Source organism: Herpailurus yagouaroundi, unplaced genomic scaffold (assembly GCF_014898765.1).
Source record: "Herpailurus yagouaroundi ecotype Mexico unplaced genomic scaffold, PumYag 184, whole genome shotgun sequence".
Lineage (NCBI taxonomy): Eukaryota > Metazoa > Chordata > Mammalia > Carnivora > Felidae > Herpailurus > Herpailurus yagouaroundi.
In genome coordinates, this window is record NW_024412415.1 from 14,984,400 (window position 1) to 15,004,017 (window position 19,618).

Genomic DNA, 19,618 nt, shown 5'->3' on the forward strand with positions numbered 1-19,618 from the left:
GGCAACGACAAATGATGGCGAAGATGTGGAGAAAGAGGAACACTTTCGCACTGCTGGTGGGAATGCAAACTGGTGCAGCCACTCTGTAAAACAGCATGGAGGTTCCTCAAAAAATTAAAAATAGAACTACCCTACCACCCAGCAATTGCACTACTAAGAATTTATCCAAAGGATACAGGTGTGCTGTTTCAAAGGGGCACATGCACCCCAATGTTTGTAGCAGCACTGCTGACAATAGCCAAAGTTTGGAAAGAGCCCAAATGTCTATTGATAAATGAATGGATAAAGAAGATGTGGTATAGGAATATTACTAGGCAATCAAAAAGAATGAAATCTTGCCATTTGCAACAATGTGGATGGAACTAGAGTGTATTATGCTAAGTAAAGTGAGTCAGTCAGAGAAAGACAAACATCATATGACTTCACTCAGATGTGGAATTTAAGATACAAAACAGATTAACATGAGGGAAGGGAAGCAAAAATAAGATAAAAACAGGGAGGAGGACAAAACATAAGAGACTCTTAAACATAGGGAACAAACTGAAGGTTGCTGGAGGGGTTGTGGGTTGGGGATGGGCTAAATAAGTAAGGGACATTAAGGAGAACACTTGTTAGGATGAGCACTGGGTGTTGTATGTAGGGGAAGAATCAGTGGATTCTACTCCTGAAATCATTATTGCACTATATGCTAACTAACTTTGATGTAAATTTAAAATAATAATAATTATTATTATTATTATAAATGCAAGCCATCTCATTAATAATTTTACATTGATTACATATTGAGAAGATATTTATTGGGTTAAATAAAATATGTTATTAAAATTAATTTCACCATTACTTTTACTTTAATGGGATACTTGGGACATTTTAAATTATATATATGGTTCCATCAAATTTCTATTGGATAGTGCTGTTGTAGATCCTAAATTCCTTCAAGGAATGGCCATTGTTTCTTTCCACTGAATCCCATAAGACCTTGCACAGAGTAGCTTTAAAACAAAACAAAACCAAAGCTTAAGCTGAATGATTTGCTCTTCCTCCATATACCTCTCAACCTTGTTTTCTGATGTTATACACTAACTAGAAAGATCATTAGAAAAGATGTGAGAAGTAAGTAAGAGGCAAAGACAAAGTTTGAAGGTGTCCATGGGCTAATCAGATGACTGTGAACTTGAGTGTTTATATAAAAACACTTGTTGGATGGGGTGCCTGGGTGGCTCAGTCGGTTAAGCGTCTGACTTTGGCTCAGGTCATGATCTCACTGTTGTGAGTTCGAGCCCCGCGTCGGGCTCTGGGCTGACAGCTCGGAGCCTGGAGCCTGCTTCGGATTGTGTGTCTCCTTCTCTCTCTGCCCCTTCCCCACTTGTGCTCTGCCTCTCTCTATCAAAAATAAATGCAAAAAAAAAAAATTTTTTTTAATTTAAAAAAATAAAAAAATGAAAACACTTGTTGGTTAAATTACTACTTCCTCTCCCTTTCCTCCATCTAGAAAAGGATTAATAGGTATATTGATTCAACAAATATTTATTGAGCAAACATGCAGAGAATCATCCAGACAAGAGTCTCAAGAAATTCGAATATAGTAAGTGCAAGCAGGACAGGCAAGCAGCACAGGCTGGTAAGCCACACTTTTAAGAAAAACCAAACATGGACGGCTGAGAAATCACTATGGCAAGAGTAGCTGGATAAAAAGAGTATTCAACAATGAGATCGTTCCCTTTGATCTATAGAGGCAAAGGTATAGATTAAATTTTGTTAAACATAAGGCATGGCCACCATCAACTGCCACATATGTGGAAGTGTAGCTCTATGGCAAATGCCATCAGTAATTTCAGTACAGAACAGAGCAAGAACCGTGGATACCTGAGCTAAAGTTCAAGACTCAAAACCACGTTCCTAAATCCTAGGCTACTCTTACCAAAATACTTGAACCAATCGATTCTAATCTAACACAAATTGAAACATGCGCATTTATTCTCATCCTTTTTAAAAAACGGGTAAACAAGACAGCTTGACATAAAGATGTTCAATGTGCTGGAGGTTGGGGGTTCTTTCTCATTTGGTTGTTAACACTGAAATCAGCATTATGCTCATCAAATACAGTTACTCGGAAGAAGGAATATTGCCCAACTGGGCAGGATTTAAACAGTGAAAACACATTATTATTTTTTGGTAAATATATACAATCAAAATTCCATAATAATTAGTACCATATAACATCTTACATACCTTAATAGGACTATTTTAGTGAACACAACTCCTAGTTTAAAGAATCAGGAGCTAAAACAGTACTAAAGTAGGAAGTAAAATATTATTTCCTTCCAGAAGGAAAAGGAATACACCACCTACATTCATTTTCCCCCTTCCCTTTCATTACTAGGTTTTTTGTTTCTGTTTTTTGTTTTTCTATTGAGAGCATAGATGGTTGGGATTTGGAAATATGGAAGAATAGAAAAGGAAGCTGTTAAATGAGGGCAAGAGTAAGAATTTCTGTGATAGCAAGATCTTGGGGAAATAATCTTGACTATTATTAGTCAAGTGTTTTAGTTTCAATTTGCCTAAAGATGGACTCTAACCTCAGAAATGTCACACATTCCCCCAGCTTCATTTTCCTCATCTATGAAGTCACATTCCTCCAGCTTCATCTTCCTCATCTATGAAGTAAGGAAGCCAGCTGAAGCATATAAAAGTAGATTCAGGGGTATCTGGGTGGCTCAGCCACTTGGATGACGGACTTTGGCTCAGGTCATGATCTCACGGTTCGTGGGTTTGGGCCCTGCATCGGGCTCTGTGACGACAGCTTTGAGCCTGCTTCCGATTCTGTGTCTCTCTCTCTCCCTTTCCCCCGCTCCCACTCTTTCTCTCTCTCAAAAATAAATAAAACACTAAAAAATTTTTTTTAAATAATAAATAAAAAATATAAATAAAAGTAGATTCAATGATTCTGACATAACCTGTTTCTGTGCCTTTCTCACTTACAACGCCACCACTATATAATTAATTTCCTTATATAGAAAGACTCTTATTATAGGAACATGGGCAAGAGAAATGTCATAAACAAAATGCTAAGGGATTTATTTAGCTGTGGAGAATTTAAGGCTTTAGAACACTGCTGATACAAGCCAATCTTGAGGAAATGCACATACTTTGTTACGTAGACTGCTTCCTTGGATTTGTGGTAAAGGAATTTTGCCTAACATCTCATTTATGAGGTGCTTTGCAAAAGGAACTAGAAAATATATTTCTTTATGTGGCATTCCCTTCTTTACACTTTACTTCTAAATAAAATCAAATGAGACCTTGAAAGACAAAGGCTTGATTTAAATGTGAAGACTGTAAGCATTTTCTTCATTAAAGTCTTTTAAAAATGGCTTTTTAACTCTACAAACCTCAACCTTGATGCTTTTTTCATCTTTGTCCACTTGTTGGAGATCTTCAATTTTCTTATGACAGTCTCTGAGCTCAGTTTGTAACTGAGACACCAGATGACGCTTCACTGAGTTGCTCCCCAGCAAACGCTGCACTTGTGCTTTCAGCTTCAGGACGACCTCGTCTCTGGGAAGCTCTTCATTTGGGTCTTCTTGCTGTACAATGCTAAAGGAGAAATCATCATGTTGAATACGAAATCGAATAACAAATCAAGCATGGTTATTTCTTGAAAGTGATTGCAGTTGTGAAGAGTTTTGTGACTTACACAACTATATACTGGTGTTTCAAAAACAGTTTTAAGCTTTGTCATATATAAGCTTTGTCACCTTTGCTATGTCCCCATATATAGAAGTGAGTTTATTCATAAGAAGGCCATTATTATGCTTAGACCATCTGCCTCACTGAAAGGAGTTAAACCAGGTGAACTTGAATATGGCATGCTTTTTTGGTTTTTGGTAAGTTGTGTGCTGTATACACATGCCCTTTATGACTCTAAGAGAAACAACATGAAAATAAAGGAGGAAGTGAAAAGTAAAATACTAGTCATCCTAACTAACAATTTCTGTTATCTCTTTTACTAAAACACCAGTCTGAATGGTTATCTGAGCAATTAGGGGGGAAAATAAAAAAAATAAAAGCCATGCTAATTTAATCCCAACTTTAGTTTCAATAAATTTCAAAACTGGAGAATTTCTGCTCCTTGCCGTAATGGATTAAAAATGCAAGATTTATCTTCCTGCCGTAAAAAAACTGGAAAACCAAATAAAATATGTTAAGGGATGGCTTTCAATCACTAGACAGCAGGCAGCACACCATAATGATCCCTGAAAAAAGAAAAACAAACAAGGTGAGCCCTATGATTGCTGCCGCTATCTCCCTGGGAAGTTTCCAGCCTGCGGCACGGGGAGAGAAAGGCCAAAGACAGCTTAGCAATCTCACCAAGTTGCAGAGTTCAGTTTGGGAAGGTCAAAATGGCTAGAATTTAAGGAGGGAAATACTATGGGAAAGGAAACTACACAGAAAGAGAGCACTGGAGATCTGTGTATACATGTGAGAAAATTACTGCAAGTCCAGGGAAAGAATTGCAGGAAAAGAATAAGGCTGGAAATACTGTGGGTTCCAAGGAACTATAGTGAAAAGATCTCCTAATTCATAGAATATCAAATATTGCCTCAGTAATGGGGCCAGATGAACATATGGGAAAATGGGGGGAAAAAGAAAAGAGAGGGAAACAAACCACAAGAGACTCTTAACGACAGAGAACAAACAGGGTTGATGGAGGGAGGTGGGTGGGAGATGAGCTAGATGGGTGATGGGTATTAAGGAGGGCACTTGTGATGAGCACTGGGTGTTGTATGTAAGTGATGAATCCCTGAATTCTACTCCTGAAACCAAACCAATATTGTACTATATGTTAACTAACTGAAAATTTAAATTAGAAAAAAAAGAAATATTTTCCTAAGACCACCCAGTAAGTAAGTAAATAAATAAATAAATAAATGACCTTGAAAGAATCCCAGGAAGCTTAAGTGTGTCACAAAAAAGAGCAATATTTTTTAAAAATACAACAAAATCTAACATCTAAAATATAAAATTCAAAATGTCCAGCATCTAATCAAAACTTACCAGGCCTGCAAATAAGCAAAGAAAATATAAAACGGAAGAAAGTGGGGCGCCTGGGTGGCTCAGTCGGTTAAGCGGCCGACTTCGGCTCAGGTCATGATCTCGCGGTCCGTGAGTTCAAGCCCCAAGTCGGGCTCTGTGCTGACAGCTCAGAGCCTGGAGCCTATTTCAGATTCTGTGTCTCCCTCTCTCTGACCACCCCCCGTTCATGCTCTGTCTCTGTCTCAAAAATAAATAAACATTAAAAAAAAAATTTTTTTTTAAATAAAATAAAATAAAAGGGAAGTATCAACTACAACCAGGAATAAAAATCAATAGAAACTGACAATGGTGCCAGCAATGGTGCCAGTGGTAAAATTAATTAAATATATTGTGCAGGTCCAAGAAGGTAAGAGAAAACACGTGAGTACAATGAGAGAAACAGAAGATACAAAAACGACCTAAACTGAACTTTAGACCAAAAACTACATCTGAAATGAAAAATATACTGCATGAGATTAACAGCTTAGTTAATACTGCAGAAAAGATCAGCAGACATAAACACAGCAATAAAACTCTACAAAACTATATAGGGAGAAAGAAGACTAAAACAGAAATATACTGAGCATGTTAAGTTGTATCTAACCCAACTGTATCTGAAGTCCCAGAAAAGGAGAGAGGAAGGGGGCATAATAAAAAAAATTTTTTTAATGACCAAAATTTTCCTATTCAATGAAAACTAAAACCCCATTAAAACCTACAAGCTCAATGAATCTCAAACAGAAAAATGAAGAAAAACCATAAGTTGTATTAATATCTTGTTATTAACCAAGAAAATGGACTAACTTGCAAAAAAAAAAAAATCTATAGATGTTAATGCTGGAGCTATCACAAAGAGTTTTCAAAGTTTAAAGCAACTATTATGTCTGTGTCCAATGAAGTAAAAGAAAACATATTTAAAGTGAATGAAAAACTAGGAATTCTTAACACAGAAGTAAAAACTATAAAGGGACCAAATAGAAATTTTATCATTGAAAAACACAGTATCTGAAAGTTAAAAAAAAATGAAATAAAAAGCCTTCCCTATACAGGCTTCATAAAACAGAGATGACAGTAGAATGAGTGAACTTGAAAATAGCTCAACAGAAATTATCCAATCTGAAAACAGAAAAAAAGATGGAAAAAAGTTAAGTGCGAGGAACTATGAGAAAGATAAAAAAAATTAAGTTGTGTAATTGTAAACCTATAAGGAGAGAAGAAAGAGACATGAGCAGAAAAGGTATTTAAAGTAATAATGGTCAACATTTCACAAATTTACTAAAGGCATAATAAATTTACATTTTCAACAGGCTCAGTGAACCCCAAATGAAATAAAAAACAAAACAAAACAAAACAAAACACTTAGGCACATCATAAAGTGCTGAAATATAAAGGGGAAAAATATCTTGAAAACAACAAAAGAAAAACTACACCATTACACACAAGAATAAGGATTTAAATAATAATAGATTTCTCTTCAGAAATCACCAAGGCCAGAAACAGGGAAAGAACATATATTTAAAGTGCTGAAATAAAAGAACAGTTGATTCAGAATTCTATAATCAGCCAAAAAAAGGACATTTTCATATAAGAAAACTAAGAATTTGTTGCCAACAGACATACTCTAGAAGAAATGCTAAAGGAAATTAGGGAATTCAATCTAACTTCAATTCTAAATTCAATCTAAAGTCAATCTAAAGAGAAATGTTATTTACCAAAGAGAAATCTCTGTATAAAAACTTCAAAATATTACTGAGAGAAACTGAAGAATACAGAGAGGTATAACATGCATGTTCTGAAACTGGGAGACAATTTTTTTTCCTTCAGCTTTATTTAGCTATAATTGACAAATAGTAATTTCTTAAGATGTCAATTCTCCCAAAATTGATCTATAGATGTGACACAATCCCAATCAAAACTCCATCCGACTTTATTGTGGAAACTGACAAACTAGTCATTAAATTTATTTTGAAATGAAAGAACTTAGAATAGCCAAAACAATTTTGAAAATAAACAAAGCTGAAGGACTTGTCCAACACATTTCAAGACTTATGGTAAAGCTACAGTATCAAGAATATGAACAGCAAAAAAGAGCAGGGGAACAGAATGGAGAGTACAGAAATGGGCCACAAATGACCAACTGATTATCAACAAAGATATCAAGGCAACTCAATGAAAAGTTTTTTGACAAATGGTATTATATCAATTGGATATTGGTATGAATAAAATGGACGTCATACTAACAAACTAATCCATAATGATTTATTTATACCATAGATATAAACGTAAGAGGTAAAACTATCAAACTTTTAAAATACTAAAAGAAAATCTGTGTGACAGTTAGATTAGGACCCAAAACGATGAACTATAAAAGAGATCACTGATAGACCTAAATTCATAAAAATTTAAACTTTTGCTCCTCAAAAGATATCATTAAGAACATGATAATGTAAACGAGAGATTGGAAGAAAATGTTCACATCATACATATCAGACAAAGGGCTTATATCCTGAAATTTCTGAAGACCAAACAATATATACAAATGGCAATTAACCACATCAGGAAGAAAAGAGGAAGAAGAAAGGGAAAGAAGAGCACAGCAAAAGATGCTTAGATCACTGGTTAATAGGTAAATAAAAATTAAACCCACAGTAAGGTATCACTACACACACTAGAAATATTCAAATTAAAAAAGATTAACAACACCAAGTTTTAACAATGTAGAAAAATTGAAACCTCAGACATTGCTTCTGGTGATGCAAAATGGTACAGTCACATTGAAAACGGCATTTAAACTATCAACATCTAAATAAGATAGAGGAACTCTAACATACCCAGAAAGAGAAAGCAATTTGGAGCATAAGTGGAAAAAATGAGGTACAATTATCTCCATTAACAGATGATATAATTATATCTCAGAAAGCCTAAAATATAATGGAAAAACCACTACAGAGAGTTAGAAAACAGGTTATAACACAAAATGTAGAAGTCATATATACAAAACAGTGCTCAAGAATAATGGAAAAAGAACACCCTATTTACTATTGCAAAAATAAAATACCTAAGCATCAATTTTACAAGAATTGTGCAAAAACCTAAAGATAAAAAAAAAAAAAAAACCAACAAGCTAGTCTCAAACCAATCTTGAGAGACTAAAATAGATTTAAGGAAAGGAAAAGACATGCTATATTCTTGGATAAAAGAATTCAGCATCATAAAAATATCAACTCTCCCTAGGCTAATGTATATGTTCAACGTGATCCTAATAAAAATATTGTCAGGATTTTTTTTTCTGGAATAAAACAAGCTTAATTATAAAATTAATTTGAAGGTGTAAACAAGAAAGAGTAAGCAGAAAAACCCTAACAAGACAGCAATTCCAGAGAGATGGTTAAAGTATAAGACAAAGCATTAAATCTTTTAGAAGGCAGCATAGGATAACAGGGAAGGTTTCTTAAAGAGAGCATAAAAAGCACTAACCACAAAGATTGATAAATTTGACTAAAGTTAAAAAACTTCCATTCATTAAAAGACAAATTTAGAGGTTAAAAGTGAGACGAGGGGTGCCTGGGTGGCTCAGTGGGTTCAGAGCCTGATTTTGGCTCAGGTCATGATCTCACGGCTCGGCTCATGAGTTCGAGCCCCACATCGGGTTCTATGCTGACAGCTCAGAGCCTGGAGTCGGCTTCAGATTCTGTGTCCCTGTCTCACTCTGCCTGCCCCTCGCTCATGCTCTGTCTCTCTCTCTCTCTCTCTCTCTCTCTCTCAAGAATAAATAAAACATTAAAAAAATTTTTTTTTAAACTGATTTAAAAAAAAGTGAGACAATACGTACAATACACATAACCATCAAAAAATTTATATACAAAAAGATATTTAAAAAAGGAAAAAATCCAACACATCAACAGAACACATGCACACACACAGTCATTTAAAAACTAAGGAGGGACATCAGCAAGTCCTACACATACACACACACACAGGCACATGCACACACACACACACACACACACACACACACACACACCAATAAACACAATAGAGATAGGTTTTTCAATGGAGCTCAATCTCAATAATAATCTAGGATAATGCAAATTAAAATCACAATAAACTATCATTACACATTAAATGGCTAAAAGTAAAAACCTGAAAATATCAAGTGTTAGCAAAGAGACAGAGCAATTAAGACTTTCATATACTTCTGGTGGGGATGTAAATTGGCACAATTCCTTTGGAAAAGTTTGGTATTACCTATTAAGGTTGAAACACATATACTACAAGCAATTTCACTTGTAAGTATATATATCCAACAAAAATGTATGTACATTGTACTAGGAAGTAACATTAAAAATCTATGGTCAGTAGATTGAAAAATAAACTGGAATATTACTACAAATCAAAGATACACACACACATACACACATATATATACATATATATGTATATGTATATATATGAATGAGATACAGCTACATGCTACACCTTGAGTCTCAACAAAATGTTAAGTGAATAAAAGTCTAAAGAACACCTTTATCTTTAAAAAACACACAGCTAGCATTTATGCTAAATGGAGAATGACTGAATGCTTCCCCATAAGATGAGGAGCAAAACAAGAATATCTGCTCTTACCATTTCTATTCAACATTGTACTAGAGATTCTAGCTGGAGCAATTAGTCAAGAAAAAAATAAAAGGCATTCAGATTGGAAAGAAAGACATACGATGATCTCCATTTTCAGGTGACATGACCCTATATACAAAAAATCCTAAGGAACCCACTAAAAAACTAGTTGAACTAAATTAACAAGTTCAGCTATGGGTCAGGATACAAGATCAATATATAAAATCAACTGTACCTCTGTACACTAGTAATTAACCACCTGAAAATAAAATTAAGAAAATAATCCAACAAAAGTATAGCCAAAAGAATAAAACACCTAGGAGTAAATTTAACAGAAGTACTATATGACTAGTACACTGAAAACCACAAAAATACAAAACACGAGTAGTACACTGAAAGAAATTAAAGAAGACCTATAAAAAAGGGGGGAGGGGGGAAGACATCCTATGTTCAGGAATCAGAACCCAACATTGATTAAGATTGCAATATTCCCCTAAATTGATCTACAGACTGCATGCAACCCCAATCAAAATCCCACCTGGTTTCTTTGTAGAAAATGACAAACTGATCCTAAAATTTCTATGGAAATGCAAGAGACCCAGAATAGCCCAACCAATCTTTAAAAAGACAAAGCTGAAAGATTCATACTTCCCAATTTCAAAATTTACTACAAAGCTACATCAAGACGGTATGGCACTGGCATAAGGACAGACATACAGATCAGTAGAACAGAACTGAAAGCGCAGATATAAACCCTCACATTTACAGTCAACTGATTTTTGACAAGGATGTCAAAACAATTTTGGTACTGGGACAAATGGATACCCAGATGCAAATGAATGAAGTTCTACATATCATACAGCAGAAATTAATTCAAAATGAACCTAAGACCTAATGTAAGAGATAAAACTCTTAGAAGAAAACATAGGTATAAATCTTGAGGACCTTGGATTAGAGAATAGCTTCTTAAATAATCAAAAGCACAAGCAATCAAAGAAAGAATAGGTAACTTGGACTTCATAAAATTAAAGACTTTTTTTGCTTCAAAGGATGCGATCAAGAATGTGAAAAGACAACCCACAGGAAAAAATACTTGCAAATAATACATCTGACAAGAGACTTGTATTTAGAATATATAAAGAACTCTCAAAAGCAATAAAAGGAAACCCAATTTTAAAATGGGCAAAAGATGTGAAGAGATCTTCCCAAATAAGATATACAAATGGCCAACAAACATAGTAAAAGACGTTCAACATAGTTAGCCATCAAATAAAAACTACATCATTAACAAATCCAAGCCAAACAGCAAGCGTGGGCAGGGATATAAAGAAATTAGAACCCTCATACATTGCTAGAGGGAATGTAAAATGGTGCAGCCACTTTGGAAAACAGTATGACCATTTTTTGAAATGCTAACCATAGATTTATCACATCACTCAGCAATTCCACTCCCAGGTATACAGTTGACCCTTGAATAATATAGGTTTGAAAGCACGGGACCACTCACATGTGGATTTTTTTTTTTTTGATACAGTACAAAACTGTAAATGTATTTCCTCTTCCTTATGATTACCTTAGCATTTTCTTTTCTATAGCTTACTTTAATATAAGAATACAGTATATAATACACATAACGTACAAAATATGAGTTAACCAATGGTTTATGTTACTGCTAGGGTTTCCAGTCAACAATAGGGTATTAGCTGTTAAGTTTTTGGAAAGTCAAAAGTCATATGCAGATTCTCAACTGCACAGCAGGTCAGAGCCCCTAAGTCCTGCATTGATCAAGGGTCAACTGTACCTCTAAGAGAAATGAAAACCTATACCCACACAAATTTGTCCACAAATGTTCCTAGCAGAATTATTCATAATAGCTAAAAAGTAGAGACAACTCAAATAAATGTCCATTAGCTAATGAATGAATGAGTAAAATATGATATGTAGTCACACAATGGAATATTTTTTGGCTAGAAAATGGAATGAAGTATTGATATATGCTGCAATGTGGATGAACCGTGAAAGCATCTGCTAAGTAAAAGAAGCCAGTTACAAAACACCACATACTACATGACTCCATTATACATTCACATACTACATGATTCCATTTATGTGAAATGTACAGAATAGGCAAATCCATAAATAGAAAGTAGGTTAGTGATTGCCTGAGCAGTGAGGACAAGAAGGAATAATGGGGAATGACTAATAATACCTACAGGGTTTCTTTTTGGGGATACTGAAATGTTCTAAATTAGGTTGTGGTAACAGTTGCACAACTCTGAATATATGAAACGCCAGTGAACTGCATACTTTAAATGGGTAAATTTTATGGTACTTTAAATATATCTTAATACAATTATAGAAGAAAAAAATAACATCTAACGTATGAGTTCCCTCTGTACAAAGGCAATCTGAATCTATAGTGTTTAGGTATGAATAATTAGGTCTTACAAGGTAACAATAAACCCAGAAAACAATTGCTCTAGCAGTTAAGATAGTAGTTAACTTCAAGATTATGACTGGGAAGAGGCATATGAACAGTTGCTAACAATGTTTATTTCTGGGTGGTGGCTCCATGGGCATTCGCTTTAAAATCATTCGTTAAGCTATACACTTATGTTTCATGCACTTTCTCAAGTATAAAAGGTTTAAAAAGTAAAACAAAATTATAAAAATTACTAGAGAAATACCATCAAGAAATCAGACAGGTAGAGAGAATGATGGGTCTAATTACATAAAAATTTTAAACAGTACAAGTGGTAACTCTCAGCACTAGCTAGGATACTCAGAAATAGGAACTGCCACATGACATGGGTAATAAGCAAACTACAGACTGCTTGGCAATATATATCAAAAACCTCAAATATGTGCACACCTCTTAGCAAGGATATACACCCAAATCTTAAGGAAGTAAAGATGTCAATAAAGACTTGACTACAAACAAGCTTGTGATAATAATAATATTGCATTACTTATAATGAAAAAATTAAAGTGTATTACTAAAACATAGTTCATTCATCCACATATCCATTAGTAAATATTTACATTATCATCTAAAGATTTCAGAATATGCTAAAAGATACATTATAAAATACATTCAATATTATTTTATCTTTTAGAAATATACAACACAGATAATGTGGAAGTTATACACCAAAATGTCACAAGTTGTTTTCTTCATGGGAGGTAAAGTAAGATTGTGTTGCTTTTAATTTTCTTCTGTTTTCTTAATCTGTATTTTCCATTTTTTCCATAATAAAGGAGAAAGTTTCTTTTAAAAAAAAAATAAGTAGTTGATAGTATATGCCCTCAGTATGATGTGATGAAAATGGAACCTCATCTCTGTGGTCTTCCTCCACAAAACCCCCGAGAAAACCGATCATAAAACAAACATCAAATTCCAAGAGGGGATTCCTATAAAAGACCTGACCAGTATTTCTCAAAACTGTCAAGGTCATCAAAAACAAGGAAAGTTAAGAGGAACCTAAGGAAACATGACTCCTAACCTGGCATCCTGGATGCAGTCCTGGAACAGAAAAAGGACATGAGGTAAAAACTGAGGACATCCAAATAAAGTATGGACATTAGTTTCTAATAATGTATCACTATTAGTTCATTAATTGTAACGAAGGTACCATGATGGTATAAGATGTTAACAGAAGAAAATGAGTATGGAGTATAGAGAAAATCTGTACTAATTTTTCTGGTTCTCTAAAACTGTTCTAAAACACTAAAGGTAGTTCTAAAAAAAATAAATAACAGTATCTGAGTTTAATTTTTTGCTGTTTTTCGGTTTCTGGTGATTCCAAATGAAAGGTTAGAATGCATATACATTGTATGTATACACACACACACTTATACAGAGAGACAAAGAATGAACAAAATATTAGGCTTTTTTAGGCGTTATAAAAGGAGTTCCTTGCAATACACTACATATTTATCAATACACACAACTTTTGTATATGTTATATAATGTAAACATGTCTGTATAGATCTCATCTATTTAAACCACTCCTATGGAAATAGAGATGTAAAATAAAATAGAAATATAATAACATAAGAAATATAAAATAAGTTACAATGCATTTTTCTAAGCTATATAAGATGTGCGCTTTTAGCAGAACGCTTATTTTGACTCAGTTAACAAATTAGGCATCCCTAATTTCTTTTCTTACTGAATGTTGACCACTGAAATAGCACATCATGTACTCCTAGAGGGAGCCAAGTCAGAGAGCAGAGAAAAGCGCTTGCTAAAATAATTTTCTCTTCTTTCCCAAAAGGGAAAAAAATCAGCAGTGGTGACCAGTCCTGCTGAGTTCTGTGGAAGTTGGTTCCCCTAAGTCCAAATAAACTGTAGTCCCTTATGAAGCCTGCTGAGAAGACCAAAGGGAAAAGGCATTCCACTTGTTAAATGTTTATTATTTGAGCTTCGCAGCCAACTATAATAAGGGAGAGGGAAGCTGTCTGCAAGCTGCATGCAGATTTAGCTACTCAAGTTCCATGAATGTGAAATAGAACACTGAGGCTAAACCCTTAAAATTTACTAGGCAGTAGCTTGAGGGAGGTGGTAGCTGAGAATAAAAGCTTGGAGCCGCTAATATTTGGGTCAGTGATTTGAAAGCAACTCAAGTCAACACAGGACTAAAATTCTCGACACTGGGAAAACTGTGGCTTCCTCTCGTTCTAAGAATCACAATACAGCAGAGAAAAAGTACAAATCTCTTCTCTCCTATACCTCCTCTCACTCTGAGAGGATTCTCAGATTCTTACCTGAGGAGTGGCAACCCTTTTACTGTGACAGTGACATGACTATGATAGTGATGTGAGGTCTCAGGTTGGTTATCTATAGGCATGTGCTTTAAATTACTGTAGGGTTTTGGTTAGGAGTATGAATTAAATACAAAGGGCAGAAGCAGAACACATTAAACATCATGATGAATTAAGTCTACTTGAAAAAGTATACATTATTTTTATAGAACATATATATGTATTATTTTCCAAATTCCCAGGCTATTTATTGTATAAGTTACAACTGGAGAAAAATCTTTTTTGACATGAACTAAATCATTAATCCTCTGAAATTCAAGACAGAAAGAAGGAGGAAGTCAAAAGCAAAAAGGTTTGTCATGTAAATAGGACAGATTTACAGGAGAGTATGGTTTGGGGCTCAAGTATGGTTCTGCTGCTAATATAGCGTGTCCTCTTGGGCAAAAGAGTTCGGCTTTGGTTGGTTTTCCCAGCCCTGAAATGAAAATACAGATCTGATGTTTCCCCAAGGCTGAGATGAGAATCAAAACTTTTTACATGATATATGTTGAGTTAAAAGAGAATTAATATGAAAACTGGATCAACAGTATATTTTAACCAATCATCTATTAAATAATAATAGCAATAGTTATCAATGACTAAATGCCTACTAAGTGCAAGAACATTTTATATGAGGTCCTTTATATTCATTATTTATCTTAATCCTCACTTTAACCCCCAAGAGATATCTATAATCTACTTAATAGAAAAAACCTGATAAGAAAACAGGCTCAGAAAAGCCAAGGAACCTGCCCAAGATCACAAAGCTAGTGCTGAATGGCAAAACTACAAAACAAAACAAAATCTGCATCTCAAGACCATGCCCTTTCCACTAGCCATTCAGAATTAATCTGGCATTAACAGGAAATGAGGCATTCACAGCAGTAAATTTCCAGATGACCACATTTTAACTTCAAAATTGTATGTAAATCTGTCTAAAAAATATAACACACACGTCCTTTTTCTTCAATAAATCAAGATCGTGATTGCAGACATTTTGAGGCAGATCGCAGCTATAGTTGCTGTCGCCCTCTCCTTGCTGAGGTTGAGCTATCTGAGTGAAACACTGGTAGTACGTCTCCCAATCCCCTTCCCCAGCTACTCGGCAGCCAGGAACTCAGATAATTCCTGGGGTCCAAACAAATCTAAGTCAGTAAGGCCCTGTGATGAGAGCCTGAAGGTGGTTCCTGCTAAACACACCACATATTCTAGTTCTGCTCTTTGCTTCTTAGCCTCCTTCTGGATCGTAGCTGTAATCTGTCAAGGTGAGAGTCCCTAAAGACTGACCGCCAAACAAATGAAGCCTTATTAAACTAAACCAACATCTTGTTTCACCTTACTTCCTGATCACTTTAGATTTCAATTTTCTAAATGTCATCTTGTTTCGAAAAGATCATACTATGAACATACTTAACTTCTAACACCTATTGTAGAGCAAACCCTTCAGGAGATACATACACCTGTATTTAGTTGCAGGATACCTGAAACACAACAGGTCGTAAACACTCTCACAAAACTTAGTCTGAAATTATAAACTGGACAGTGATGGTGTGGCATCTGGATGCATTTGAGGAAGGCTTTCCTTAGCCTAAATACAATCTCTTCCAAATACCCACGTTTCATCCGTTTCCCACACCCAGGAGGAGTGACTGGATAAATGCCTCTCTGTACATCAAGGATAACATTTAGCACACAGCACGTAGTGGCCCACAAGTATGTCTCCCTCTCCTCATCCAGGCAAAACGTAAACTCCCTGGAGTCAGGGAGGGTTTCATCCTCGTCTTTCATGCTCTACTCCCAGAGCCTTGCATAGCGCTTCCCAAACCGCAAGCGCCTCCAGAAAGTACATCCTGTCCTCCATTCATTTGTGAAGCGTTTAAAGGTACCAAAATGTGTTCCTCTTTTACCATCCACTCCCTCCCCACATGGGTTCCTGGAAGGGATGATAAGACACTCCTTGCCAAGTATTGAAGTATTATACCTCTGTGTTAAGCGGAAGTATAAAAGACAGCATCCCTATTTTAAGATTAAGGTCTCAGTAACGTTCCTAGGGAAAATTAATGCTTAATTTTCTCATATGCCATTGATAAATGCCATGTACCTGCCTTCAACACGCGGTATGAATAAAAATAATATGTCCTTGCCTTAATAACAGAGCAGATACATAACCTCAGTTGTAGAATTTACTCTGTGTGTTTTAACTTTAATCATTTCGACCTTATTGAAACTGATGTGCCTACTGGTACTGAAGACAGTACAAGATCAATAGTTGAAGTTTCTGTTCATTTTGACTTCAGACATTTACACTTCATTAGAAACGACTGAAGCATACTGTCCCACATTCAAGAACCCCTAGTTAGCTCACCATTTCGTGCCTTGTGCCACTTATTTACTCGTATCATCAGTATTATTAACGCAGGTTCTTCTATGTAAACTGTTTTTTTAATGTTTATTTATTTATTTTGAGAGAGAGAGAGAGAGAGAGAGAGAGAGGCAAAGAGAGAGGGAGAGAGAGCATCCCAAGCAGGCCCCACTCTGTCAGCACAAAGCCCGCCATGGGGCTCGATCCTACCAACCATGACATCATGACCTGAGCCAAAATCAAGAGCTGGACGCTTAACCAACTCAGCCAGCCAGGCGCCTCATACGGTAAACTATTTTCTTAATACCTCTTCACTTTGGATTTTTTCCAGTTGACTTTTTTAATACCCAAATCCACATATGATTCAGTGAGTTCTATATTTAATTCTCCTTCTGAGTCACTTGGAAGTATTCCTAATTTTGCAGCAGATTCGTAGAGTGCAATTTCATCTTTTAGTTCTGTTAATTCTTCCTAAAACACAAAATTATTGAAAATTATTTTCCAATATGAAGGAATCAGTCATCGCTCTGTGCTTCAAAATTCATCTTAACGATCAACAGAAACCAGAAATACTTCTTCACATGCCTTATTTACATTACAAATAACTTTAAAATAAATGCTGCTAAGAACACAGGTGTACAATGAAAACATAGATGTCTGCAACTTTAGAAAGGCCAGCACATTATCAGGTTCTCAAGTACACGGACTGAACAGATGTGTAAATGAATGAGAGAGCAAATCTAAGTGGTTTCTCTCACGCCTCCTGTGCTTACATTAGGTCCTCCACAAAAAGTGTCTGTCCCTTGAGCTGAGAAACTGACGGCAGCACTTTTTGGCTTTCTAGAGCTCAGAGCGGCCTGGTCTGCCAAGAACGTGTTGTACTTGACTCTGCCGGTGGGAAAAGGCAAAATACGTCTTTCCAGCAGAGGTAATACTGGAACTCTTCCTCCAGTGGAAAATGTAAGTCGCGCTGGGGGAGGATGTGAGGGAACTGCAGCTACACTGCGGGTTTCCCACACCTGCGGATACACTTATCTCTGCGACCACCAGTAAGTGAAAGGACATGCTGTGTGAAGGAGGTGACAGGCAGACGGACAGGAGGGTGCCAGGCCCTGGCTCCGCAGTCAAGACAGACCTGGGCTCGACTACCTCACTGTGTGGGTGAGACCGTGAACAACTCTCATTGGCCTGGAGACGGTCCAACCAGCTCCAACCAGCTCCTTTAGAGAAATCCAAGGTCCAGAAAAGTGATGTAAGCACTGCCTAATTCAGTTACCCACAGAGTCTCTTCCAAGTGGCAACACTCACTTGCAAAGCCTTGTTCATGTTTTCACTCATAGCATGTGCTTTTTGTGCTTGCTGCAGCTGGAACCGTAGCTGAGCCACCTCCTGTACTGAGCCTGGGGGGAATCAGAGAATGCACCAAAGGTAAAGGGATGAAGAACCTACGATGTACAGAAGAACTTGAATCCGCTGAGGCTACAGAAGGTGGAGTCCTGCTTTGTTACCTTGTTATTGCCTTTCTAGGAGGACAGAGGTATAGCCAGTGGGACCGAGAAGGCATAGGTCCAGACATCTCAGAGACATGTCCACACATTTAGTGTGGCTCCTCATATGTCCTTGGGAGGTTGAAGACCTGGACTACTGTGACCTTGCTATGAATCAAATGAGCCACGTCTACAGACCTTAACACTCCACAAGCCCTTTAATAGGAGCATAATGTTCCAACTCGCAGAAAGCCAAAACAAAAATTCTTTGGAACCCGTTGCTACCCTCTAATAAGAAAACTACATCTTGCTGCCTTTAGCTTCTTTCAAAATGCTTTTATTTCCACCACCCCCACCTCCACATGTGAAAAAAGCATCTTAGGGCTGTGTTTCAGAAACTTTGGTAACCTAATGTTTTAAATGTACTAGGGGAGGCTCCCATTTGAAAGGGATGTTACTGGGCTTCCTCAAAAGAAAATGAGCATCTGGGAAATGGTTAGGCAAAGTAATGACGGCATATTATGCAACTAAAGAAAATCATATTTCAAAGCCTTTAATGGCAAGGAAAAAGGCTCACTAAACAATGCCACGTGAAACAAAAAGGATACAAAACTGAAGAGGGAGGAGGGACCCAGAGTACGAGCCAAATTTTGCCCCCACCAAAACATACCCACACACATATTTTAAGAGTCTTTGACTTTAGTACTTCCAACTTTTGAAAAGCTACTCTTATACACATTGTACTAACAGTCTGAATTGGTTTTGCGTGCCAAAGTGTGACTTTTGCATATCAGGTAATGAATAACCACTGAGCTATTTTCACAGTGGGAGCTACTCACCAGCAAACAGGGCAGTTTGTCTGTATGGTAGTGTTTGCATAAACATGTGATTATTCTATTGCCTTTTACTCTAATATTCTACAAAAATTAATAAGAAAAAAACACAAAACTACTGCTGAACCTAACAATAAGAAGTATGTCCCAAACTTAACACCATGAAAACCAAATGAGTAATTTTAAGCATGACAAGAATACAACTCACTAGCTTCAACTGGCCAGATAAATGAGAGAGGAAAAAAATCCATGGAGTTTTACAAAACGATAGAAATACATGTTCAGACTGATCTTAAAAAGCAAAATATAATGGGACTTCATAGTCATTTTTACTTTTCATGGATAGAATCTACCTTCTAACATAGATCTTGTTCAATTTTTGCACATTCAGCTTTGGTATGTTTTCAAAAATGCGCTATGTGCAGAAGTAGGGAATTACC

The 19,618-nt window shown here is 36.1% G+C and overlaps 1 protein-coding gene across 12 annotated transcripts in view; it reads right to left on the reverse strand.

Moving 5' to 3' along the window:
* Nucleotides 1–19,618, reverse strand: part of CEP152 (centrosomal protein 152) — a 91,219-nt gene that overhangs the window by 43,330 nt on the left and 28,271 nt on the right. For all 12 annotated transcript variants that reach the window (XM_040492632.1, XM_040492630.1, XM_040492631.1 and 9 more), the window contains 3 exons: nt 18,167–18,258; nt 17,166–17,329; nt 3,393–3,597 (listed from right to left, as the gene is read on the reverse strand). In XM_040492632.1, coding sequence (XP_040348566.1) covers nt 3,393–3,597; nt 17,166–17,329; nt 18,167–18,258 — 461 coding nt within the window. The remainder of the gene's footprint in view (nt 1–3,392; nt 3,598–17,165; nt 17,330–18,166; nt 18,259–19,618) is intronic.